Source organism: Poecilia reticulata, linkage group LG17, assembly GCF_000633615.1.
Source record: "Poecilia reticulata strain Guanapo linkage group LG17, Guppy_female_1.0+MT, whole genome shotgun sequence".
Taxonomy (NCBI): domain Eukaryota; kingdom Metazoa; phylum Chordata; class Actinopteri; order Cyprinodontiformes; family Poeciliidae; genus Poecilia; species Poecilia reticulata.
In genome coordinates, this window is record NC_024347.1 from 27,270,874 (window position 1) to 27,297,271 (window position 26,398).

The following is a 26,398-nucleotide window of genomic DNA, read 5'->3' on the forward strand; positions in this document are numbered from 1 at the left end:
AGGTTATGTAAAGATTGAAGCTGTTTGGCTCCTCTGGCAGCAGAGATCAACAGCCTTATGGCCAACCAAAGTCTGCAGTGTTATCTCATCTGAGTACGAAGGAATCAGTTTGGCGTTCTTAACGGATATGTCAGTCTACTTATAAACCAAGTCTATATTACACAAGATGAGCAGTAATCTCAGCATGGTGTGGGGGAATGAGTATATATATCTGCTGCCATGTTTTTATCTCCCTGAAAGAAACAGGAGGTGACCAATGAAAGGAAGCTTTGAGGCAGGTTGGTTGCCAGGTATTAGTCTATTGAACTGGATGAAAATATTACATGACTGGGGCTGCACAATATTTGGAAAACAAGCAGTATCTTCTGTAATAACTGTAGCGGTAATGACTTGTGATAAATAAAATAAGTAAACTGTACTAATGTATTTTTATTTTTGGGTTTGTAGAGAATATAGAGCTCAGATAATGAGTAGTGAGTCTATTCAGCACCTGGAAGTTGATTAAATTTAAGATTTCCAGCTCTACAACAAGAATATTAAAAATATTTGGTTAAAACCTTCTGTATTTAGCATTGAAATAAGTTAGTTTTGTGCTGCATTAAACATCTAAGTGTCAATAATTACATTTCAGGCAAAGAGAGTCTGAAAGCATGATACTAATTAGCAAATATTACTTGCATCAGTTATCAAGCTTTGCCAGAACCAGGTTTCTCTGCAGAACCTGAATTCAGACTAAAAGATCTGAACTTGGTCTCCCACCTTTTTTTAAATGTACGGTGGTGTAAAAAAAAAAAAATTCTGCTCAAAAAGCACCTTAACCCGTTTCATAAAGAAGTGTGATTTTTATCACCAAGCTCCGCACATGAACAACATTTAATTATATTTTGAAATGAATTATTCATTCATGCTCCGATAGAGCCAACAGTGGAGAAAATAGTTTAGGTAACAATCATGACAAAGCTTTTAAGTGTTCAGGCGGTTTTCAGGGATGGTTATTTGGAATTTATTATTCTTACAGCAAAATTTAAATTCTTTATCTTTCTAAGTGGTGAAAGATAAATGCCTTTCACCACTTAGAGGTTTCTTACTTAATCTGTCTGTTGAGTCAAAGCAACGATTTTAGAGATAAGAAAATTACTACAAATTAAAAATTTGTTTTTATGTACTTATATTTTGTAAATTTAGGATTTAATCATTGTATAATATTCCTGTGCATGTTAAGACAACTCCCTAGGTTTCAGTTTTTATGCTTATTTAATTCTAGGGTCATTGTATAATTATCTTATTGAGGAAAAGGTGGGAATTAAATTTTATTTTTTCAGAGCCACATAATGAATTTCACTTCTGAATTCTAAATAGGATTTTTATTGACTTGTTTTTGTTTGGGAAAAGTCCAAACTACACTGGACTTTCCATGAATGTCTCGAAATTTTCACCTCAGGAGTTTCTCCTATCTAGGCTCCATTACTTTTTATACAAATTTCTCTATTAATCTGTCTACATTTTGATGAGTTCCAAGTTTTTCCTGGTAGCCGGTCGCTGTCCTGGACAAAACAATCCTTTTGATAAAAACATACAGCAACTATAAACATTTATTGTTCTACAGTAGCAGCTCACTAATTTTTTTCTTTGTAAAGCTTTTTTATAGCGCTAGTGGCCTTTATTCAACAGTAGCTTGACTGAAAGGACGACAGAGACAGAACGGGAAGACATGCGGCATATGGCCTGTATATGGTGCACTTGTTCTACCACTGCCAGACTTGGCATTTTCACACTTTGTGACACTTTCTGTCACTTTGTCAATATTTCTTATGACAATAATGCATTGGTTTGTGTCTTTCAGATGCCCACATTCTGCTGCAGAGGAGAGTGCACCAGGATGAGGAGACTGTAGGCACCCGCCGTAGTATGGCCGCGTCCCGTTCTTCGCGTGTCACAAGGTCATCAGTGGGGCTCAATGGATTGGATGAGAAGTTTTGTGGTCGAACCCTCAGAAACCGCAGCATCGCCCAGCCAGAGGAGACCTCAGTATCTCCCCAACCTAGGGCACGCTCCCCCAAAAAGAAGCAGGAGTCCAAGCAGGATACCAATAAAGACAACAGGCAGGAGTCCAAGCATGATGCCAGAAAAGAGTCAAAGCATGATACCAGTAAGGACTCCAAACAAGAGTCAAAGCAGGATTCCAGTAAAGACTCAAAACAAGAGTCAAGTCAGCATGCCAATAAGGTTTCCAAGCAAGAGTCAAAGCCTGATACCAGTAAGGTCTCAAAGCAAGAGACCAAGCAAGATTCTAGTAAGAACTCCAAGCAAGAGTCAAAGCAGGATAATAGGAAGGACTCTAAGCAAGAGTCAAAGCAGGATACAAGTAAGGTCTCAATACAAGAGACAAAGCAGAATAATAGTAAAGAGTCCAAGAAGGATACAAATAAGGACTCTACACAAGAATCAAAACAGAATAATAGCAAGGACTCTAAGCAAGACTCCAAGCAGGATACAAGTAAGAACTCCATTAAGGAGTCGGAGCAGGACGCCGTCAAGGAGACGGGGCAGGACGCCATCAAGGAGTCGGAGCAGGACGCCGTCAAGGAGTCGGAGCAGGACGCCGTCAAGGAGTCGAGGCAGGACGCCGTCAAGGAGTCGGGGCAGGACGCCATCAAGGAGTCGGGGCAGGACGCCGTCAAGGAGTCGGAGCAGGACGCCGTCAAGGAGTCGAGGCAGGAGTCGAGTGACAATAAACAAGACAACAAGCAGGACACTGGTGAGGAACTTGATCAAGACTTTGAACTGGAGTCAAAGCATGCTGCTAAACATGACACAAAACCACAGGAAACCTCCTTGCAAGATAGTCAGCAACTGGACATGTTGCAGAGAAACATAGCTGACTCCAGTATTCCTGCAGGTGATGAGGATCATTCGACCGTCTCTAGGAAGCGGGGCATGTCCCGTTTGGAAAAAGACCTTAACCAAGAGAAGTCCGAGAACTGTGACACAGGGAAAGAGTGGCGGAATTCCTCGCCTCCAATCAAAAGGGCCAAGCAGTGCTCGCTCTCTGGAGAGTTTCTGGGACATGAAGAGGACCAAGGGTTTCTGAATCCCCAAAGTCAAGTTTCTGTCTCAGAGCCTTGCAAGGACTTAATTTGTGAAGACTTACCCAGCCACAACTCTTGTAATGCACCACCTGCTTCCTCTATCCTCAGTGAGCAGGAAGGTGAGGTAATTGGGCGACAGGTGAAGGAAGATCATTGCAAGGATTGTGATGGGCCAGTTTTGCCACAGAATTCCCATAAGGCCTCTAATGGACTTGGAGAAACTGATGCAGAGGAAACTAGCACAGTCACTGAACATCCCAGTGCAACCTTCACCTCTGCCACCAGCTTCCCTTCTCTGCTAAATGGCAGTCAAATGGAGGCTCCCTCATCCCCTGACTCCTCTGTGCCTTTTAGAAACTCTGTTCCTGGGCAAATGGAGGTCTCTGGCTCAGGAGAATCACCAGCCTCATCTGCACTAACATTTATGGGTGCTGTAGAAGATCCTGTTCCTGAGTTGATAGTGGCCAAAGAGCAGGAGGTGGAGGAGGTGGAAGTCGATGTGGTGGGTGACCCCTTGGGTCTGGCTCACGAGGAGCAGGTGACTGTGAGCGAGGGCGATACAAACGGCCGGTCACCAACACCAGTACAGGAACCTGCTGCCTCCACTTCGTCCTCTACTGCGAACGTAAACTGTAGTTCAGTCAACTACAGCAACTCAGGAGAAACTATGCCCACACCCACAACACCCCAATCCCCCACAGAGCCAGAGTGCAACCCTTCAATGTCCAGCACGACCCCTTCTTTCACAGAGCTCAACGAACACAGATATACCCTGCGGACTTCACCTAGGAGAGTTGTGTCTGGTGGGAAAGCATCTCCCGCCAAACCCAGCTCTCCTATGACAGACAATGGTCCCTTTAGGGAAGAAGGGGAGGTGGAGGACGACTGTCCAATGTTAGAGGAACCTTCTTGCTCAGACTCAGTTGGCCTCTCCAGTGAGGAGCCAGGTTCTGTGAATCCTAGTTGTAGAGCAGGTGAGAAGGACAGTGACTTTATGGAGGACAAGGAGACAGAAAATGGCAAGGAGCTAACGCGAAGTGAGGCCGTTGAAGAAGAAGAAGAGGAGGAGGAGGAGGAAGAGGAGGAGCCTGACGTGTATTACTTTGAGTCAGACCACCTGGCTCTTAAACACAACAAAGAGTATGTGAGGGATATTGGATCGTAGTACTTTAGCTCTTGTTTGACCTTATTGCATAAAGTAAAAACAGTCATGTTTAAATGTTACATGTGGTAAATATGCATAAAATACATTGTGTGGTATTAGTTTAATGTGTAGTTAATAGAATTGAAAACCACTCATTTGTTAAATATTGCGATGACTATATCAGTTAAAACTTCCCTACATTTTCCTCACTTTCTTTTTATTTTTTACTGAGCTTTAAAATCCTGTCCATTAAGCCGAGATTATAAATAGTAAGATCTGTCACTTGTGGACGTGAAGCTTGGCACACAGATCAATATTACAGTAACTCCTTTTACTTTGGATTGAAGATGCCAAATCGCCCAATATGTTGCTGCAGCAAAATGGCATCAGACAAATCCAACAGACATATTAGTCCATTAGTGAATGAACACAGTTATGGCTGTTCGTGTGCTTATTATTATTATTACAGGAGGAGAAGGAAAGAGTAATAACTCTACTTGATGCTGGGCAAAAGAGGGGGGGAAAACAGATGCCAGTCAATCTACACTATTTTCCTCCAACACCAGATTTTATTTTTATGGAACAGTGAAAGATCAACTAATTTTGCAGCTATATTAATGCAAAGCAAGGTTGCACCGTTGATAGTAAGTAAATTAAAGCATGTTAATGCAGTTTAGAGGTCAGTGTAGTGATGTCAGAATGCGATTGGGTCACCCAGTGATGGGTGTTGGTTCCAGGTTCAAACTTGGCTCATTGTTCACTCTTTTTCACTCCTTTTCCCAAAACACTTCTCCTTATTTAAGTTCTTTGAATAGAAAAACGAGAGTTGAATAGAGTCAACATGAGAGGACATCATACATCTCCAGAACACTTTGTAGATGATTTATACATCTGCACCAAGATATTCTATAAATCATTCCCATTTTGAGTAAAAAAAAAAGTTCAGATTTCACCTTCAAAAATTATTTTCTCCTTCCCAATTTTATGTCCTTCATTAATGCAGAGTGAGCACAGGTTTCCTATACAGTAGTGACATCAAAGTCACAAAACAGACCTTACAGTCTGGAGTGTGGAGAGTCGTGTAGTATCTCCAAATAAAGCCCAGACCGGATCTGATAACACAAGATGGATCAACAGAAAAAAACGCCCATCTTTAACAGTTCCAGTTTGGATAAAAACAATATTTTAAAAAATACTGAACTGCAGATACATACAGAAGTAGAACAAATATATTTTGGGGGTTTCAGCCATTTGTTGTCTATTCACTCCTAGATCTTCTGCTTGGCCCTTTTTGGATTGCCTAATGTAGCTGTTGAGTCCTCCAAGTTATGGAGTTAAGTCTTTTAAATGGAAATACACAGTCTTGTAGACCTAGGGGACCAATTAGGGAAGAATTTAAACATTTAAAGCTTCGGATCCATAGCTGTCTGAAGAAATCCTAACTTTCCAAAGTAAATTTGGTTTGGAATTGCAAAAATGCGGGAAAAACATTCTCATTAAATAAATCTTCTATGCATCAAATTAATTTATTATCTCACTGATAAAATGTGGTCTTAAATTTTGTTGCTTTTCTGTCGTCAGTTCCTACAAGCTTCAGCATCTTGGTGATTTTAAAATCTATTTCAGGTGTGTATATTAGAACCAGGATCAATTAATATGCATTACTGACATCACATCACAATACGGTAACCAGCTTTGCAGTCGTAATATTGAACACCTAAATTCAAGGTATTGAAGTGTAGCGAAGTCTGTTTTGAGGTCATTATTTATAACGCGTCCAAAAGTTTTTCCCCAATAAGGAGTTTTCTCTGGTGGTGTGAAAAGGCGTTTAATCTGTAAATCTTAGCTTTTTTTTTGGTCACTTAAATGTTTCAGATCATCAAACTAATTTTGACACCAGATAAAAAATACAAAAAGCAGTTTTCAAATGATGAGCTCATTAAAAAATGCTGCCAAAATCTACCAGGCACTGTGGGAATCTATCCTCGTAGATAGTTGGTTGTTCTACCCAAACTTGGCCCAGTCTTGAGAAACATGTCAATTCAGCCACGTTGGAGGTGTTGAGTATCTGAAATCAAGATTTAGCTAAACCACCTCCCAAAATTTTTTGATTTATTTATTTTTTTTGTTATTCACAAGGTCTTGCTACTGTTCTTTGGATTGTTGTCCTGTACTGGTGGCTGGACGTTCTGCAGGATTTTCAGTCTCAATCCCATCATTTATAACAAGTCGTCCAGGCCCAGACCTTCACATTAGCACCACCATTAATGACTGTCAGTATGAGGTCTGCTTCAAATTTCTGGTCAAATGTAACCAGATGCTCACATTCCAAATAATGTTCACTTTAGTCCTGGTCAGAATATTTTCCCATCAGAACGTCTCGATGATCTGGATGGTCATCATCCTCCAGGAGGCTTTAGCCACACGGAGCTCATTTTTCCCGCTCTTTCTTTCTGATTCTTGACTCATGAGCTGAACTGAGGCAGAGATTTAGATGTTACTCTGGGTTGTTTAGTGAACTCCTGACTGAAACATCGACTTCATCTTGGAGTAATTTTGGTTGGTCGGCGTCTCCTGGGAAGCTTCACCACCGTTGCGTGTTTTCTCTAGTTGGGTTTTTTCCCTGCTGGCTTTCCGGAGTGTTAGGAATGTCCTTGTATCCCTTTCCAAACCAAACTGACAGATGTTGACTTTTCTTACTGTTTTCTTGGATGATGTGTTGCTTTATGAAGTCTTTCAGCCACCAATGATATTCTTTTTAAGTTATTTATTATATCTGCAGGTCGGGTAATAATTTTGCCACAGCTACTTCATGATTTAACAAGGGAGAGAATTACTTCTTCCCTCAAGGCCAGGTTGTTTTGGATAGCTCTTTTCATTGATAAATGAAATCATAGTTAGAAAACAGCTTTTTGGATTTATTAGGGTTATCTTCATCCAATATTAACATTTGTTTGATGATTTGAAACATGTAAATGTGGCAAAAACATCTGTAAGGGAAAAAATTAGACTTGTAAATCCTTCTTCAGTTCTGCTCTCTAAATCTGACATCTTTCCTGATAATATTTGATATAATTAAGGAAACAAAACCAAGTTTGGTACTTAAAGGGGAACAATAGATTAAACAGACAGATTTGCAGTTTTACTATGCCAATAACTTCATCAGTTTTTATAGTTATTTCGTAATTAACTGCTTGTGAGATGTGAACTTTCATTTTTAGCCTGACGTTTGTTTTTGACGTTCAAACCTTCTTTCATTTTCATTCTCTTGTTTTGATTGTGCAAATTGAATAACAAGGTCTCAGAAAATTGCATTTTAAATTGACTCTGTTGATTGTTTCTGTTATCTTACCTCTCAGGAAGCAGAGTTTAATATTTTGGGATGCATTTGTCGGTATTGCTGACAGTTTTTTATTAGTTGTCATACACGGTGAGATGTTTACGCTGCCTTTTGGGCCCCACATTTTGACGGCTAGCTGCTCTGATTTATGAGGTCCGTTTTGTCGTCTACACTAGTAAATGTTGGAGATTTTAAAAGCAGTTATGGGATTTCAGTGCTCTCATATTGCTTGGTAATTTGATCACGCTTTAGTGTCGTGGCGATGTTTGCCTTTGCTGAATGAGGAGGATTTTTAAAGCTCGGGATCGATGCGGCCTGGAGTCACTTATGCAGGCATGATGTGGCATTTTCAGAGCTGCTGATTAAACAGAAATATCACAGATTGTAATTTGTTCACTGACAGAACATCCCATATTTATATCCGCTACGCCATCATTTGATGTCTTCAAATCGGTGATTAAACATTAAAATGGAAACATTCACGTCCAGGCCAGTTTTTCATCATGTGGCCTTGTTTGTTGTCAGATCACAGGCCCAGTAGGTGGCAATAAAACACCAGACTTGTCCCTGGATGTTTGGACGGACTCCAGAGGGCTGGAAAGCACAGCCAAGTCATCCTGCTTTTCCCAAAACGGCTTAACACACTGCAAAAACACAACATCTTATCAAGTATTTTTGGTCTACTTTATACTGCAAATATCTTAGTATTCTTGAAATAAGACAAAACTAAATCACAAGTAACTTTCCAGTAAGAAATAAGAGACTTAAGGAATTTAAGTCAGTAATTCCTTAAAATTGATCAAAAAAGTACTAGTTTCACTGGCAGATCATTTCACTTATAACTTTTTATCAGTATTAGGGACGTATCTACTGAAAATAAGCTCCTGTATCTTTCTGAAAAGTTACTTGTAAGTTAGTTTTGTCTTATTTCATGTGTACTAGGATATCTGCATTAGAAACTAGACTAAAAATACCTTTAAGATTTTGTGTTTCTGTCTAGTGTGTAAGCATAAATAATTCACGTAGTGGAAATTAAAAATGTACATAATTATTAAGCATATCTGAAGAAATACTTGGTACAATTTTGTGCTTGGACAGTGCAGAGATATCTTGCACTCAGCAAAACAAGTTTGCATTCTTCCTGCTGTTTATTTTTAATCAGAATTACTCTGCAGTAGCCCTGTCGCAATAACCAATAAATCAATTAATCGCATGATAAATTTAAACGAGCTTAATAATTTCCATTTGCACAAATAATAGTTGTACTGTTATCTCTCCTTCTAGCAAAAACTGGATGATAAACATCTTCAGTCTGGTGTTTTGGTCTCAACAAGGATTTTATTTGTTGTTTATTTTAAATATTTAAAATGTCTTCCAGTTCCAGTGTTAAATGTTTGTTATAATTTAAAGTTTATTGATCTTTGTGTGTTCTTGCATTGTTATGCCATTATTACCATTATATTACTTGAAAATGGTCTGAAAACAACAATATTATCGTTTATCGAGATAAAATTCATCATCCAGTAACATTTGCTGTCATGACAGACCTTCTCTCCAGCACATGAAGGTTGCTGTACTTTAAACCTGCTTGCTCCTTTTGCACTGATTGGTTGTGTTCAGTGAGGTTGATGCCCTCCGGCCATTTGATCTCCTACATTAGCCTATAGCTTTGTACAGTAGGAAGCCTTTGGATCGGCGCCAGGCTCGGTCTGTGATGCTTCGGTTTGCAGTCGTTCAGTTACTCCAGAGGCTGTGAGGAGAAAGGTCAAACATGCAGTTCTGACGGCAAGAGCGACTGCAATTTCCTTTTTCTTTGTTGCAGTTTTTGAACTTTAATTTGTATGCAATTTACAGAAGCAGCATCTAGAAAGAGAATCTAACATTGACATCCCATATATTTCTTGTAGATAAGTGGAAAATGGCTGCATTTGAAACATCTTCAAGGTTCTGTGTTGATGCACTGCTGCGTTGCAGACGTCCGGTTAAATAATGTAATCAGTTCTGACATTCCTCTCCGGTCTAACCTTGTTTCCCTCTCCTCCAGTTATCAGAGGCTGCTGCAGACCATCGTAGTACTGGAGGCGCAGCGAGCTCAGGCCATTCTGGACCTGGAGACGTTGGCACGTCAGCAGAGGGAGGCTCTGTCTGAACCCATCAGCTTTGTGGAGCAGCTGCAGAAACAGGTGAACAAAACACAGAGCCCTCTGCTGTACTGATACACCATGAACCACGAATGTATCCGTACTTTATTTTTGTTGGACACAACATGATTTTGGAGGAAAATGACAATCATAATGTGAAAGTTCAGCATGAATTTCTCCTACAATCTGGAAACTGTTGACAGGAAGCCATAACATGCTCATTTTGTCACAAGACATTTCGGGAAACCCACAAACACACAGAAGAAGTTGCTCTCAATTTACTCTGTTGTTGTTTTCTTTCTTTCAATTAAATTATTCTTTTGAATAAAAGTGACACCGGCAGCAATTATTTGTTTAAATATAAGAAACTATATGTAATGTGTGCATGTTTGAAAACCAGAGGAATGTGGTTCACTGTGTTTGTCCTGTTGTGCCAAAGATGAAGCCTATTTTTAATTAAAAGCTGCAATTAGCTATTATTTTAGTTATTTGGATAATAAACTCTATTAGTTTAGAGAAAAATAGTCACATTTTGCAGATTTTTCACTTAACCTTTGAAGCCTATTTTAAACAACACTAGAAATGCATTAAATATGCTATTAAAAAAACAAATTAAATCCTTTTTAAAAACAAAAATTAACATTTTATTGTCTAAAATGTAATTATAAACCATTCCTGTAGTGTAAACTTGATCATTTGCAGCATCTGCAGCTAATAAACTCTTCTAACATGTGAAAAGCTCAGCACTTTTTGGTTGACTTATCAGTGCAGATTTGATCTGTTGATTATTTTATGGAGTAACCGATTAATAATTCGATAGCAAAAGGTGCTTAATAGGAGATTTTTTTTTTTCTCAGAATTTGAACCAGTTGTTCTGGGTAGAACATATTTACAGACAAATGTGTTTTTTTAATCTTAAATATGAAATGTATATATTTTATGTCCAGTTTTGTCTTAATTTCTCGTCTGAAACTATTACTGAGTCTCTCTGCTTCTGTTAACGATTAATCGATTACTGAATTAGTTGACAATTATTTAAATTCATCATTGTTAATCTGATTAATTGCGTCAGGCCTACGTTAATTGTTTAATTTGTGGGGTTTTTCTGACTCTCAGGCGAATCTGGGTCTGCCGTGTCCCCAGCGGGTCGTCCAGCTCCCGGACATCGCCTGGGAACAGTACACCTCCGGTCTGGGGGAGTTCGAGAGAGAGTTCTGCGACAAGAAACGAAAAACCCGGCAGCTGAAGTTAATCTTTGATAAAGGCAAGTCTGAAGGTAGAATTTGTTTATCTAATTTTCATATTTTTAGACATGGACTGCGATTTGATTCGTTTTGTTTGCTACAGGTTTGCCTCTTAGACCAAAAAGTCCTGTTGAGCCCAAGAAAGAAGGTGAATCGTCAGCCGTGTACTCATCTCTTCCCACCAGCGACGCCCCTGAGAACGGCAGGCAAACACAGGTACATATTCCCACAGTCTGTGGGAAACTGTGTTTACTACCTTGTTTACTACCTTCTGTCCGGATAAGTACGGAAAAACTAAATAAGAGAACAGCAAAATATTGAGATTTTATTCACAACCCTGCCATCTAAATGGAGCTTCTCTGCTTCTGTTCTTCCTCCTTCTTGTCTTTTCTTTCTTCTGTTCTTGTCTTTTTCTTTCTGTCCTTGTCCTCCATCACTTTTTTGTCCTTCCTTTCCTTGTTTACTACCTTCTGTCTTTGTGACCTTCCTTTCTTTCTTTCTTGTACATTTTGTTTTTCTGCTCTTTCCTTCATTCTTTTTGTCCTTTCTTTAATTGATTTTCTTTGTTTCTTTCTTTTTATTGGTTCTTTCATCTTTTCTCTCATTCTTCCTTTTCTCCTGTTTCTTTCTCTGTTTCTTTTTTCTTTGTCCATTTCTTTCTTTCAGTCTTTCTTTCCTTTGTACTTTCTTTCTTCATCTTTATTTCTTTTGTCCTTTTTTCTTTCATCATTTCTACTCTCTCATCCGGTCTTACTTCCTTTCTCTCTTTCCTTTTGTCTTTTTTCTTTCTTCCTTTATTTCTTCCTTGTGTTCTCTCTCTTTTGCATCCTTCCTTACTCTCTTTCCCTTTTGCATTTATTTGTGTCTTTTTTCCTTAATTTTTTTCTTGTATTCTTGTTTCTTTCCTTTCTTTGTGTCCTTTTTACTTCCATTCCTTTCTTTCTTGTAATGACACGCTCCGTGGATCTTTTTTCCTTCGTAGTGTCCTTCATTCCTTCCCTCTCTCCTACCTTCCCTCATTTATCCTTCCACGTTTTGCATTTAAACCCTGAACTCTGTAAAAACGTCTGGCCATAAAATCTCAGTAGTTTATATTTTAAAACAAACACAAATCACTGTAAGCTCTGAGACTCTGAAGGAATCAGGAATATTCACAGATCCATATGAAGGATTAATTAATGGAGTTGTTAATGTTGAACTCCTCCATCCGCTGCTGTATGTTCATCATTAGCACAGATGCAGCGGCAGCAGTTTCCAACTCTGGCTGATGAGTCACTCGTCTCCCACTAGTTGTCTCACAGATCAGCTGGTTTTTACCTTTTTACACCTCCTCAAACCTTTTCCCTTTCAGTCTTACTGCTTTCCCCAGTTAAGTGTTTAAAAATTACAAAGTATCTATGGAAACGAGCCTCTTCTATCCTTCTTCCGTGTGTGTSTGTGCGTGTGTGTGTGTGCGTGTGTGTTCACTCTCCCACAATCGCGCCAGTAGTCAGGTTTTACATTTTAATTTGATTGTTTGGATTAGAAAGGTGCAGAGCTTCCTGCTCTGAGCTAACAACCCTCAGTTATGCCTGCTGCTCTTCTTGTTTACTTTGTGCCGACACATTTGCTTTCTCCCATCCGACATTCTCTGCATAGTGAAAGGATTTTGTTTGTCAGTCAAAAGGAGCTGTTGCTTTTTTCCGCTCACTCCCAGCGACACGTCTCGAGCCACGTCTGACAGCCAGCCTTTCTCTGTCAAGCTGAAGGATTCATATTGCCTGGCAGTTTGCATGTTGAGATCCTTTCAAGATGTCGGCGGCGATGTGCTTTATTTTTGTCTTGTCAGTCTCTTAACATGCCTGTCACTGTGTGTTGTTGGCAGATGATCAGGGGGAGGATTTGTCACCCAAATAAGCCTGACACGTTTAACCAGCTGTGGACGGTGGAGGAGCAGGTTGGTAGCAGGAGTTAAACACACATCTGTACTTTTATTGATTTCACTTTTCTTGGCATTTGCTCAGCTATCTGTTTACATTTAGCGTCTCCTAGAATACTGGGGTTCGTACGGGTTTTTGAAAACCAGGCAGGTGTTTTCAAGGTTTGGAAAGTGCTTGAGTTTTGTATAAAAATCCTTGAAAGTGCTTGGTTAGGTTTGTAATAAAAGCATTATTTACATTTGAAGCCAGATATTTTCATATACCTAATAAAAAGATTCACATATTTTTTTTCTTTCTGAAGTTAAATCAGAATAAACTTTTCTTGTTTTAGGTCAGATGCAATTACCTAAAATATTTTATCTTACTGATTTTTTTGTAACTTTCTTTGTATATCATGTTTAAACATTTAATTTGAGCAGGAACGGCGTTTACCTTAACATGATTCATTTGGATTGTTTCAGTGTAATGAATATTATTACTTCTCTGCAAAAAGCAAATATCTTAGTGCATTAAAAAAAGGACAAAACTAACTTTCAAGTAACTTTTCAGCAGGAAATAGGAGCTTGTTTTAAATTAGTAATTCTTGAATAAATATAAAAAGATTCCAATGGGAGACTGTTTCACTTATGACATAACTTGTTATAGGTGACATAAATCTACTTTTTTTAATTAATTGGATAAAATCATTAGCAGATCAGCCATACATTGATGTTCAGTCAAGCTGAATTGTCTGGACTTTTCACATGTTGATGTTGAAAGTATTATTTTATCTGCAGATGAATCTTTTGCTACAAATAATCAAACGTTCACTAAAGGAAAGGGATGCTATTCCATTTTAGGCAATACTGTTTTTTTCTTATTTGAAAAGGTAATTAAATTATTTATTTGCATCTTTTCATGTATTTCTATTATTGTTTAAAAAAGGCTTAAATAAAAATCTGCAGTATGTGATAATATTTTTAATCCAATTAATCATCAGAATGATAGATTAATTAAGTTAGTTATTACTATTTTAACTTTTTATTTAAAATAGATTGTAATACAAAAATCATGCCCTGCTTTATAATTATGCTGTGCTTTGGTCCATCACATGAAATCCTTATGAAATGCATTGAAGCCTGTGGTTATAATGTGGAAAAAACGTAAAAAAGTTCAAAAGCTGTTGCCACTCTTACATGCTTATTTTTTGGTATATTTGGCTTTTTTATTTTATGACGGAACTTAACCCAAAAACAAACCCTGATCCATAAAACCAACAGAAAAATGCAGAATATTTTCCAGCTGCTTTTACTTTGTCTGGACAGAATAAAGGCAGAGAGACGTGTTGTCATGATGGAGGAGTAAAATCTAAGTCTAGCTGTACAGAACAGGCACCACCCAAACATGTTAAGTGCTTTCACACGGTGGGAACCTTTTTATAGCTCTTTAAATTATTTCTATGCACAGCAGGAGCTGCCGCCTACACTTCTTATAGGATTTTTGCTTTCCACCCTCGCTTCATAGCTGGAATGTAATTGGAACAAAAACCTGCACATGGTAATCAGTCTGGACAAGAAGAATTCACTCAAAAGAATCAAACTGAATAACAAAACCAAAGAGTACGACAAAAGTCCCCAGAAAAACAAGAAAAAGAAACATTAGATGAATTTTCACCCATTTTGTTTTAATCTTTGTTGAATAAAATCTCTGGTTAGATTTAAATACTGAATTTTCCGCACTATAGGGCGCACCTAAAAACCTTCAATTTCCTCAAAAGTCGACAGTGAGTCTTATAATCCGGTGAGCCTTATATATGGACCGATATTGAGCCACAACAGGTCTAGCAACTACGGTAAGCAGCCGCCGACTTCATTTTCCCCCGTAGAAGAAGAAGTGCGCGGTGCATGTTGGGATAGTTGTCAACGCTGGTTTGTTAATAAAGTTTGACTGACCTATCTACCCATAGGGGGGGAAGAGGGACAGAGGCCACTTCTTAATAAATCGCGTCCCGTGTAGGTTCAATACGGGACGGGTGGCAACCCAAACTGAAGTGTCTTTTCTGTGCGCCTTATAATGCGGTGCGCCTTATGTATGAAAAAGGTTTTAAAATAGGTCATTCATTGAAGGTGTGCCTTATAGTGCGGAAAATACGGTAACTTTGTAAATTCAACACAAACCTGATCAAGTTTCTATTATATCCTGATCCATAAAACCTTCTATTTTCCTGGTGACTATGATGTTTTGAAAGGTGTTATTGTACTGTTTTATCTGAGGGTGGGAGGGGGGGGGGAATCATAATTTTCATTGCATCAAGATGCGAACATTCATAATTCTGACCCAAATAACCCCATTAACATAAATCACTTGGAAAAGATTCATGCTTTATGCATGATGTGTGAAGCTGGAAGAAAATCTTTTGAAGCAAGAGCTGCTATGTTACAGCTTTCATCTGGAAATAAAAAAGCTGATCATAAACCGCAAAGCAGAGGTGCAAAAAAAGATGAGGACGTGTGTCAATGTTACATCATCAATCGATTTGGAGTCGCACCTTCTCTTTCTGAATTGTAATCGAATCAATTTGCCAAGTGCCTAAATGTTCCCAGCTCCAGATTTATCAGAACGTTTTGTTTCCATAGAAAAAACTGGAGCAGCTTCTTGTTAAGTTCCCGCCTGAAGAGGTGGAGTCCAAAAGGTGGCAGAAGATCGCTGATGAGCTCGGCAATCGAACGGCCAAGCAGGTGACACCCACGTTAGAAAGCAGTAAAACATCAACATAATTGTAAAACTGTTATTAACTACCTGACTACTGGCAGCATTTGTGTTTTTTTATCTTTGCTTTTCTAATGGAAAACAAGTCCTAGGGTGAAACTTGCTAATAGGCGAAGCAGCTGATGCCTGCAGGTGTTTGAACTCGGTTGTTTCAAGCAGCTGTTCCTCTGCTGGAAGTGATTAATGAATCAGTTTTCCTCCTGAAACATGCAGGTTGCCAGCAGGGTTCAAAAGTATTTCATCAAACTGACAAAAGCTGGTATCCCTGTGCCTGGAAGAACCCCCAACCTCTGCATGTACACTAAAAAGGTAACTGCCACTCATCTGCCAAACCCTTCAACTACATAAAGTAACACTAATACTCAAATAAAAGCTAAGAAATGTATTCAGTTGTACTGGCTGGGAGCCCAGCTCTTCCTTTTTTTATTTGCTTTTAACTTGTGTCCTCTTTTTATCCAAGAAAGCACATTTTTGCTGTTTTCATTTGCTATAAATGTTATAACAATGCGGGACGATTGAATCCTTCTCAGTTCAGTGCACAATTTTTATGTTTTTGGGAACAAGATCACAAAAACTTGATCAATTTGTGTCCAAAAGATCTAATGAAGCTATTTTATTATCTGACACACTAATCCTAACTTATAATTATGTCTGTAAATGAGAAAATCAAGCAGTAGACTGTAAAACTAATCTGAGTAGGAGATAATAAACATGTTTTTCCAGCATTTAACATTTTTCTTAACTTTTTTCACACTAGAAAGAGTTTCTCAGTCTGTGATTTCTCTTTATTTTGGACTTTTTCTGTGTAGTGGTCATTTTAAGCACATTTTTTCAAAACATTTCCCCACATTTTTAAAGTAAGTCATGCAATAAACAGATATATAGAGAGGAGGCCTTTAATTATTACATTTATTTGAATGGAAACCCTCTTGATCTTTGAAGGGCGTTTTTTTGAGAGTTAATTTATAATCGGTTCAATCTGCTGTGGAGGAAAATCCCTGGGCATTAACAGAGGTCCAACTTTGAATTAATCTGAGGAAATACAGCAGCTAATCCAAGATAATCCGTTTTCCACTTGTTGTGCTCACAACTAAATAACCAGATTAGGTAAATATTGGTGATCTGCCATAAACTATAATATATCTTTATTTCAGTGCATCCTTAGGAATGGAGTGACATTTTCTGCACAGATGAAAGCAACATTTTCAACCCTCAATGAATTCAAGCCCCAGAACTCTGTAAAGCACAGTGGTGTAAGCATCATGATATGGGATGTCGCTCATACTGTGATGTCACATAGGGGATTATGAATCAGTTTAAAGAGGAAATTCCCTTGAAATGGCTGTTTTTAAACAAGATTTAAAAACCCAAATACTCTTGTAAATGAGCTTTTTTGTTTTCCATAACAAAGAAAACTTGTTGGGTTTATTTAAAATGTTCAGTTTCTGATGTAAAACAAAGAAATGCAGAGGAATAGTGAAATGTAATACAATTGTCTTGGACTGAAATACCTGTTCAAAGGTGCATGAAGCTGGTCGACTGGATGAGGCTGTTAATTTTTTTATTTATTTATACAATAACTGTTGGAATTTAAGACTTTTAATCATATTTTGTTTTGGAATACAGCCTGCAGTGTTCTCAGCCTTTGCCTGCATGCTAACTAAATCTGTCACAACAATCTACTTTACTCACTTTTTGTAAACACACTGGTTACCTTAAACACAAATTCTACAACTTAAATATAAATATTTAAGTTTGAGCTTAAAAGTTATAGTTATTAAAGGGTTTTCTTAAAACTTTGTATTTGGATACCAGAGCCATTTTCTCCCCTTTTGATACCAACTGTTATAAACTTTTAACATTTAACATGCAAACTTTGGTTTGTAGAGTCTTTGATTGGCACAGGCAATATAGTGTATTAGTCTGACTGAGCTAAATTTAACTGTAAATGAAAAAAAATCTAATGTTTATCTATGTGTAAAATAAAATATTAGAAATTAAAGCCAAATCTTGTTTAATAGAGCGGTTTACCTTCAGTCTTTCAGTTAGGTCTGTATAATATTGTAATTTCTGGATTTGTTTGTATAACAGCTTGTTTTCTAAGCTTAAAGGGAAATATTATACAAATTTAACATTCCATCTGGGTTTCTACTGCTTCTAAAAACTAATTACTTAAAAAAATAAAATAAAACACCCAGCTGTTTTTGGCTTTAAGTTAATCTTGAAAATGACAAAATAAAATCAAGAACTTCAGGAATGTAACTGACGCTGGACCGTTACCTAGCAACCCCAGAGAAGCCCACCCCGTTACCCAGCAACCCAGGTGGAATTCCAGGACTTTTGGCCAGCTGGTTTCAAATTCAAATTCAAAAAAACTTTATTAATCCCAAAGGGAAATTAAATAAAATTTATTTGCTTATCATCCAGAAACCGCTTGCTGATTATGCTGAGTTGTAATTTTACTATCCCCTCATTCTGACTCATCACTATAGATCCCTGTCAAAGGGAAAACACTGCAGTGTGTGAAAGCGAGTGCGTTTTGCTGAGGCTCAGAAAGCTTCCCTTTGTTTGTAACCGTCTCTGGTTTTCCTGCAGGCCTCCAGTAAGAGACAGCATCACCTAAACAAGCACCTGTACCGGCCGTCCACCTTCCTGACCTCCTACGAGCCTCCGGTCTACATGGAGGACGAGGACGAGCGCGCGGCGTTTTACCACGGCGTGCAGGACCCTTCTGCTGACGATTCGGTCAGTCAGAGCAACTTTTTTAAGGAGTTATTGACTTAAATTATTAAAAAGTTATTTGTAAGTTAGTTTTGTTTTATTGCCTATATTTGCATTGAAACTAGCAAATAATGCTAGGTAAGATTTTGTGTTTTTTTGCAGTGCACACGCTTCAGTTTTAATACAGTCGTGTCTTGTTTTAACGTTTGTCCTCCATCTTGAGCACACCTGTTATTATTGCTACCGTTTTATATTCAGATATTTTAGTTTAAAAATGTATGTAGACTGGTAACATAGCGTATACAAAAAAAACAACAAAAATAAGTAATGCATAAAATATTAATAGGTACTCCAATTAATTGCTTGTATGCTATTTATCAGTATGTAAATCAATATTTGATATTGAATCAAATTGTGACACAAAGAATTAAAATTCTCTAAGATTATTTGATTGAAACTAATTAAATAGCTTTAAATGTCATCTACAAACACACTTTGATCTTAACTACTTTCTCAAGAAATACATATTTTATTTTGGGGAAAATATCTGTTTAAAATGTTAAAAATATCTCCAAGAAAGGGGTAAAAAGTCAGTTTCCATTGTTTTGGAGCCTTTCTTCTTCTGGCAGATCGATTTAAAATTGAGCGAAATTACATCAGTTTTCTTCCACTTCCTTATTCTTTCTCCAGTTTGACACCATTGCAATCAGTAAAACATTCAGTCCTTTCTCATTTTACCTCCAATCCCATCTCTTTTTGCTGTAGAAAACAACTGGGAGCTGAGCCAGCTCTGCGTTTCTCCTCTGTTTGAACTACACGGCTCCTGATGCTCGATGCTATCAAAGCTCTGACATTTCCTCTGGCCCTTTGATGGCTCTAACCTTTAAGTAAAACTGGTTCTCAAACTGGTAACACAGACACTTTTCTCCCGTCTCCCTGGTAAAAGGGGATTATTTCATATTAAAGGCAGATATGGTGGCAGCAGAGATCTGCAAGGAGTAATAATAAAGATTGCATTTTGTCTACAACAGAGTTTTGGGGCCAGAAGAAGAAAAAAACATTAAACTACAAGAGCAAAGTCAAAATATTGCGAGAAAAAAGTCATAATAAAAGTCAAAATATTACCAGAGTAAAGACGTAACATTACCTGAAAAAGTTGTAATATTATGAGAATAAACTAGTAATATTATGTAAAAAAAATTCATAATATTACCAGAATAAAGTTGTATTATAACAGAATCAAGTCATAATATTTCTAGGACAAATATTTTAACAAAGTGAAAATAATTTTTACATTACAAGATTATTCTTGTAATATTTATGAGTTAAAGTCATAAGATTAACAGAATTAAGTCGTAATATTGCAAGAATAAAGTCATACAAGAAGTAAATCAAAATATTGCCAGAATAAAGTTACAATACCAAAAAAAAGTTGTAATAATACAAGAATAAATTCATAATGACCTAAATAAAGTTGTAATATTACGAGAATAAAGTTATAATATTACCAGAATAGTCATATGACAATGAAGTCGAAATAATACGAGAATAAACTCAAAATATAATTAAACTCATAACATAAAAAAAAATCTGAATATCATGAGAATAAAGTCGCAACAATACCAAAAAAAATACAACTTTTTGTTGTATAATTACCTTCTATTTAGGTCATTATAAATAAAGTTGTAGTAATACAATAATAAAATCATAATATTACCAGAAAAAGTAGTAATTTTAAGTATAGAGTCTTAGCAATATGAAAAAGAAGTCATTATAGTCCAAGGATAAACTCATAATATTACCAAAGTAGAAATTATACAATAAAAAGTCGTAATGTTGGAAAAATTTAGTAATTTATGAGACCTTGTACATAAAGATACCGATAGAATATTTTTATCTTAACTGTATTAAAAACATTTTTTATCACTTTCTTCTGGTAATTTTACGTCTTTATTCTACTAATATGACCTTATTGTCATAATATGGTGGAACAAATACAAGCACTTTGATCTGCCTGGTTCCTGAAAACGTGCAACATAAATACATTGCCTTACTTTAGTGTTGTAATTTCCAAATAAAAACCTTTTCTCCAAAACTCGTACTTGCCTGATGCTTATTCAGGCCAAAGCGTCTCATTGTAAACGTTTTCTTTGTTTACCTTTGGCTCAAGGACAATCTGTGCTCGGCGCAGCTCTGCTGCCTCAACAGTAAAAATACCTGCTCTATTTATGTTGCTCATGTTCAGCAGAAATCAGAGCCATCAATAGTTGCTGTAGAAAAAACGAGGAGAACATAACCGTCATTTTGGGGATTCTGTGTCACCTGGAGATGTTTTGCTTTTGCTTCGCCGGCTCTGACTCCACCCAGCTCTTATTTTTGTTCTGTTTACGTCAATCTCAGGATGAGGAGAGCGTTCCTGTGGAGCTGAGGAACCTACAAGAGTACAAAGAGCTTTTACAGCTGAAGAGGTTGAAAAAACAGAAACTCCAGGAGATTCGAGAGGATAACGCCGGGGTGCAGCACATGGGTTACAAGGTGACGCATTTCTGCACACACAACAACTTCCTGCTGCATGCTGCACAGCGTGCCGGCTCTGCACGGCACCCTTCCTCATTTTAAACACAAACCTGCGTGAGTTTTATTAGGACTTTTTGTAATAAACCTACAGAAATTGCATAAGTTGAAAATTAGGGGTAATAAAACATGGTTGTAAAATCTGATATGTTTGAAGACTTATTTATGATGGYGTGGTAGGGCCATTGTAGATGGGAAAAGAGGAGTACATTTCTGCCAAAAAAACTCAGAAATTTTGAGATCAATCTCAGAAATTTTCTAGAAAAAATGTGGAAATTTCTGAGTTTCAAAAGTTTAAAGTTTTTTGTTTTTTTTTTTAGAAAAAATTCAGAAATATTTTGATTAATCTCTGAAATTTTCTAGAAAAAGATGTGGACATTTTTTAACTGAATAAGTTTTTTTTTTAAATCTACTTTTGACACTGAAGTCATTTTCATAAGTTGAAAATTTTAAACTTTTGAAACTCAGAAATGTCCACGTTTTTTCCAGAACATTTCTGAGGTTTTTCTTTTCTCATATTTGCGACCATTTATATATAATAAATAGCACATATTTTTTAAGAAGTGTAATTAACCTTTAAGCCAGATGTTGAAAACCTCCCAAAAATATGTGCACTTGATACAGATCAGTAGAAAAAAAATCCAGATTATGTTTTTATATGAGACATTTTCAAGCATAAATTCTGCAGCAGAGCAGAATATTCATCTTACCAACAGCTGCAGTTAAAAGTAGTTCATTCATAAACATATGTGAAGTAATGCAGCGGAAACATGCAACACCCAAACCTGTTTGTAGTAAATTTGTGACTTTTGATCACAAATTTTGGTCTTTTGAACTCCTTTGCTTTGGAACTGATATAAAATTAACTCTTATGTTTACAACTTAGTTTAACTCCAAAATGAGTTTTTAAGGCAGAATAATACAAATAATGCAAAATGAGGAGCAGCTAACTCGATAAGTAACAAGACGACGACAAATACACAGCATTTGATTTGCATTAGGAGGAAAACTGGTTCATTACTCAGCCAGTCGCTTAATAAACTACTGACTATGGACTAATATAGTCTCGACTCAAAACACAGAACAGAAAATGGCTGCTTTTCAAAATTATTTGACTTGTTAGCAGGAAACATAGAAGGGAGACTTTTACAAATTAGCACATTTAAAAATATCATGTTGAATCAAACATCAAGAACTGTAAATGTAAATTTAAAGAACTGGTCCTTTATTATTAGATAAATATTTCTTTTTATTATTTTTATAAATTTAAACAACATATGTAAGATGGAGGATTTTTGTCTGTAGATAAAGTGGGAAAAATTKAAAAAAAATGTTGGTGTGAGTAATTTAGTTAAGCTGTGGCTGATTTCATCCTGACGTTTCTGCATCTGTTTTTCTCGTGCTGCGCAGTGCGACGTGTGCGGCATGGAGCCCATCCAGGGGGTCCGTTGGCACTGTCAGGACTGTCCTCCAGAAAACTCGGTCGATTTCTGCTCCAACTGCTCAGACTGGTGAGRACCTTCCCAGCTAAATATACCTCAGAGAGGATTCTGGGTTTACTAAAGGCGTTTTCGCACTGCAGGGAACCGTCGGAACGGCTCCGACCGTGTTTGCATTACAACTTGCGACCGGTTCCACTCGGCCCCTTGGAACCACAAGAGCTGTGGTTCCAATGGGGCCGCCCAAGCTGCTTAGAACCAGCAGCTGATTGGCCGCTGGTTGTTATGGAGTCAGACGTTGATTTTCCGTTGACAGCTGGCTCTCACTAAACTGTATTTTAGTTTGTAAAGAGTGCTCTTTTCAATATTTTTATTATTAGTTTTAATTAGCAATGGATTCGTCCCAATATAGTGCTATCACCTGGTCTAATGATGAGGTAAATTTTTTCCTCCGCTTACTCGCTGATGAACGAGTACAGAATGAACTAGATCGGTCAACGAGGAAAGAGAAAGTTTTCCGTCGCATCTCTGAGGAAAAGGCTTCAGCTGCTACATCGAAACCATTGTTTAGTTTCAAAAATAATGACGTCCGGTACCGCTTCGATGGCCCTCAGTGTAAATGCAAACGCAACAGGGCTGGAACCGTTCCGTGCCGTTCTGTTCCCTGCAGTGCGAAAACGGCTTAAGTTTATTTGTACAGCACATTTCAGCAGCAAGACAATTCAAAGTGCTTTACATCATAAAAACACAAAAATATAAAGTCATAAAAGACAGTAGCACACAGTCAACAGTTTAGAAAACGTTACGTTTTTGTGTATCAGATTAACTACAGAGTTGCAAGAAAAGCTTAAAAAACTGAGTGGATTAGAAAATACATCTGTGTTTTTGAAGAATGGCTATAAACAAACAAAAAAAATTTTTTTGAGTCATCAAATGGTTTCGTTTTTTAAAAAATAGTTGAACAGTTGCAAAGTTCTGTTCCCTTACGCAGAATTTAATGATAATCTGTCAAACAGTCCAAATATTTAAAGTTTAATTTTAACATATTTTTGTTTTGTTTTTTCTAAATAATTGTTTTGGAATATGTTTTTTCATTTATATTATCTATTTTATTTTTGTTTGGTATTTTATTTTATTTATTTCACCTTAATTTTTTTAATATACATTTTGTTACAGAATATAACATACATTTGTTTTAAATGCACCACCGCTTCAAAGATAACAAGTTAGTTCTGTCTTATTTCAAGTGCACCAAGATATTTTCAGTAGAAATTAAGCCACAATTACTTGGTAAGATTTTTTACTTTTTCACCAGAAACAAAAGAGGAAACCTACAACTGCTCAAATCTGATGCCACACTAGGCCTGTCACAATAATCAATAAATCAATTAATCGCACGATTAATTAAAACGAGCTCAATAATTTATTGTTTTTCTCTTTCTAAGAAAAAGTGAATGATAAAAACCTTCAGTCTGGTGCTTTGCTCTCAAATAGCTGTTTTTTTCAGGACAATTTTGTTTACAAAGACTTGTTTCTGTTCTTTTATTTATTTTAAATGTTTAAAATGTCTCACAGTTCAGTGTTAAATGATCATTAGAATTTAAAGTTTATTCATCTTTGAGAATGTGCTCTAGCTTTATTATTATTATTCCATCATCACGTATTATTTAAAAATAGTCTCAAAACAATATTATTGTTTATCACAGTGATTTCTGGGAAAATTTATCGTCCAGCAAAATTTGTTACCGTAACAGGTCTGTGCTACTCCCTTTTTGTTTATATTTTGTGAAAAAGGAAGTTGCGCTCAGGTCTTTTTCAGTGGTTTTCATGTTTCCTGCTGTAGCTCTTGGTGCAGCGCCCCCCCAGGCGAGGAGGGGAGCAGTTTTTTAAAATTTGATTCTTTTGACATAGTGCAGTGTGAAAGAGAAGCTGAAATCCCGTTCGGTGTGAACGCAGCATTAGATTCGTAATATCGTCTTTTGTCTTCCAGCTTATTCAAGACGGAGACCCATAAACCCGACCACCACTTGGAAGCGGTGTATCAGTCAGATACCTTTCTGGACAGGGACTACTGCCTGCCCCAGAGCGCAGGCTACAACTACCTGGACCCTAATTACTTCCCCGCCAACAGATGACAGAGTCCCAGGCGCCGCTAACTCCAAGCCGTCTCTCTCTCTCTCTCTCTCCACACATCCTTCAGGCCGCTCTGTGCATGGCTCCATCCTGTAAGCCCAAGATTACCGCTGAGCCCGGGCGGCAGGGTTAGAGTTAGAGCAGACCTCGGCTCTGATGCAGGTTGCTCAGCAACGCCTCAGCCGGGTTAATCAGAAACTGTATTTTTAAAAAAACAAACAAACAAAAGCGAGAAGGCACACGACATTCCTGAGCTCCTCCCCTGACGTTTCCAGTTTTCTCCTCCATGCTGCTTTCAAACTGGAAAATTGAGTGATTGGTCTGGCGAAGCGCCACCCAATGGAGAACCCAGTTGTTTTCCTGTGCATGTGGTTTCCCCAAGAATGAAGAATACTTTAAAAAAAAAGAGAGAGAGAAAGGAAAAAAAGGTTGAAAACTTTGAGCATTTCTGCAGACCTCACTGTGTTTCCAAACACACACACCTTCATCCGTTTCCTTTTGCTCTCTTCACTAAAACTAACTAGGAAACACTACAACACAGAGAGCAACTTCATTATTTTCCTTTGAAGGCAGGCGAATGATGTTGAGAACCACACAGAGCTGTTTTATTTTTCTTTTGCCTACTCCTCCCTGATCGTGTGCCGTTGTTGATCATGTTGAGTGTTCAAGTATATGGTGAAAAGTGAAAAGTAGCCACCGCTAGTTGCTGTGTGCCATTAAAAAATAAAAACAGACAAAAAAGATGTTTTTTTTTTTTTGTTTTTTTTTTTTTAATCTTTTTTTTTCTTCCCCTCGCGCTTCGGGCAGATGGAGAAACCCTGAAAGCCGACCACATTTTCTCCATCGCCCCGTTATCGAATCCCATTGTTAAGCCTCTAGATCTCTTAATTTCACCACCCACTTTAAAAGGTCCATTTAAAAAGATTGTATTTTTATTAATCTATTTAAAACATGAATAATTGAGGTAGTGGTTGGTGCCTCTGCGACCCACAGAGTTTTATATACATAGATTTTGTTGTGCTTGAGTAGACGCCATTTTGTATGGTTTTTTGTCTTCTTTCCCTCACCACCTTTCCCCCTGCTTCAGTATCTGTGTATAACAGTCTGTTCTTATGTAAAAAAAAAAAAATTAATAATAATGTAAAAAAAAAAATGCTAGAGGAGAACCGTGGAAATAAAAGTATGTGAAAAATCCTTCTGTCTGTGGCTTCTATTTTATTATTTAATTGACAGAAAATAACCCTATCATTTCTTAGCATGAAAGGGTCATGCTAAGAAAAAATAAAATTAAGAGTAATATGTAATATGATGAGAATAAAGTCATATTTTTATGACTTTATTACTCCCCAAAGAAAATATTTAATTGTTATATAAATTAAAAATGAAACAAAAAACGCTTATTACTTTATTCTTAATTATATATTTGACATGTTGTATAGTAAACGATATGAATGATGTTCATGTCACGAATATGAATAATGTATGTATAAAGTTATAGTATTAATGTCGTATTGCTAAGTCTTAAAAATGCCATTCTTGTGAAATTGACCTTATTCTCATACTATGACTTTATTCTTAAAATGTGACTTTTTTCATGTTGTACTTGTAATGTTGACTTTATTCTTGAAATATTAATTTATTCTCATTATATCTTTGTTGTATTATTGAGTCTTACAAAATGATTTTATTCTTGTAACACTTCTTTAATAATCTATTATATTATTCTCATATTTCTAACTTTATTCTCCTAAGATTTAATTCTCATATTATCATTTAAAATTTAGATTTCACTCCCATATGATTTGTCGGTCCAATGGATAGCGTATTGGACTTCTAGAGCGGATGAAGTGGTTCAAAGGTTGTGGGTTCGAGTTCCACCAGAGTTGATCTTAAATGAAGTCCTCAA

The 26,398-nt window shown here is 37.1% G+C and overlaps 1 protein-coding gene across 5 annotated transcripts in view; it reads left to right on the plus strand.

Annotated features, from left to right (window-relative positions):
* zzz3 (zinc finger, ZZ-type containing 3) overlaps nucleotides 1–25,686 on the plus strand; it is a 30,503-nt gene extending 4,817 nt beyond the window's left edge. For 2 of the 5 annotated variants that reach the window (XM_008434638.2, XM_008434635.2), the window contains exons 2-12: nucleotides 1,844–4,229; nucleotides 9,618–9,756; nucleotides 10,831–10,978; nucleotides 11,062–11,174; nucleotides 12,823–12,894; nucleotides 15,493–15,594; nucleotides 15,839–15,934; nucleotides 18,221–18,370; nucleotides 20,747–20,881; nucleotides 22,331–22,431; nucleotides 24,350–25,686. In XM_008434638.2, the coding sequence (XP_008432860.1) occupies nucleotides 1,909–4,229; nucleotides 9,618–9,756; nucleotides 10,831–10,978; nucleotides 11,062–11,174; nucleotides 12,823–12,894; nucleotides 15,493–15,594; nucleotides 15,839–15,934; nucleotides 18,221–18,370; nucleotides 20,747–20,881; nucleotides 22,331–22,431; nucleotides 24,350–24,494 (3,522 nt within the window). In that variant the 5' untranslated portion in view covers nucleotides 1,844–1,908 and the 3' untranslated portion in view covers nucleotides 24,495–25,686. The remainder of the gene's footprint in view (nucleotides 1–1,843; nucleotides 4,230–9,617; nucleotides 9,757–10,830; nucleotides 10,979–11,061; nucleotides 11,175–12,822; nucleotides 12,895–15,492; nucleotides 15,595–15,838; nucleotides 15,935–18,220; nucleotides 18,371–20,746; nucleotides 20,882–22,330; nucleotides 22,432–24,349) is intronic. The other 3 variants (XM_008434636.2, XM_017309982.1, XM_008434637.2) reach the window with 3 other exon arrangements.
* The last annotated feature ends 712 nt before the right edge of the window (nucleotides 25,687–26,398 follow it).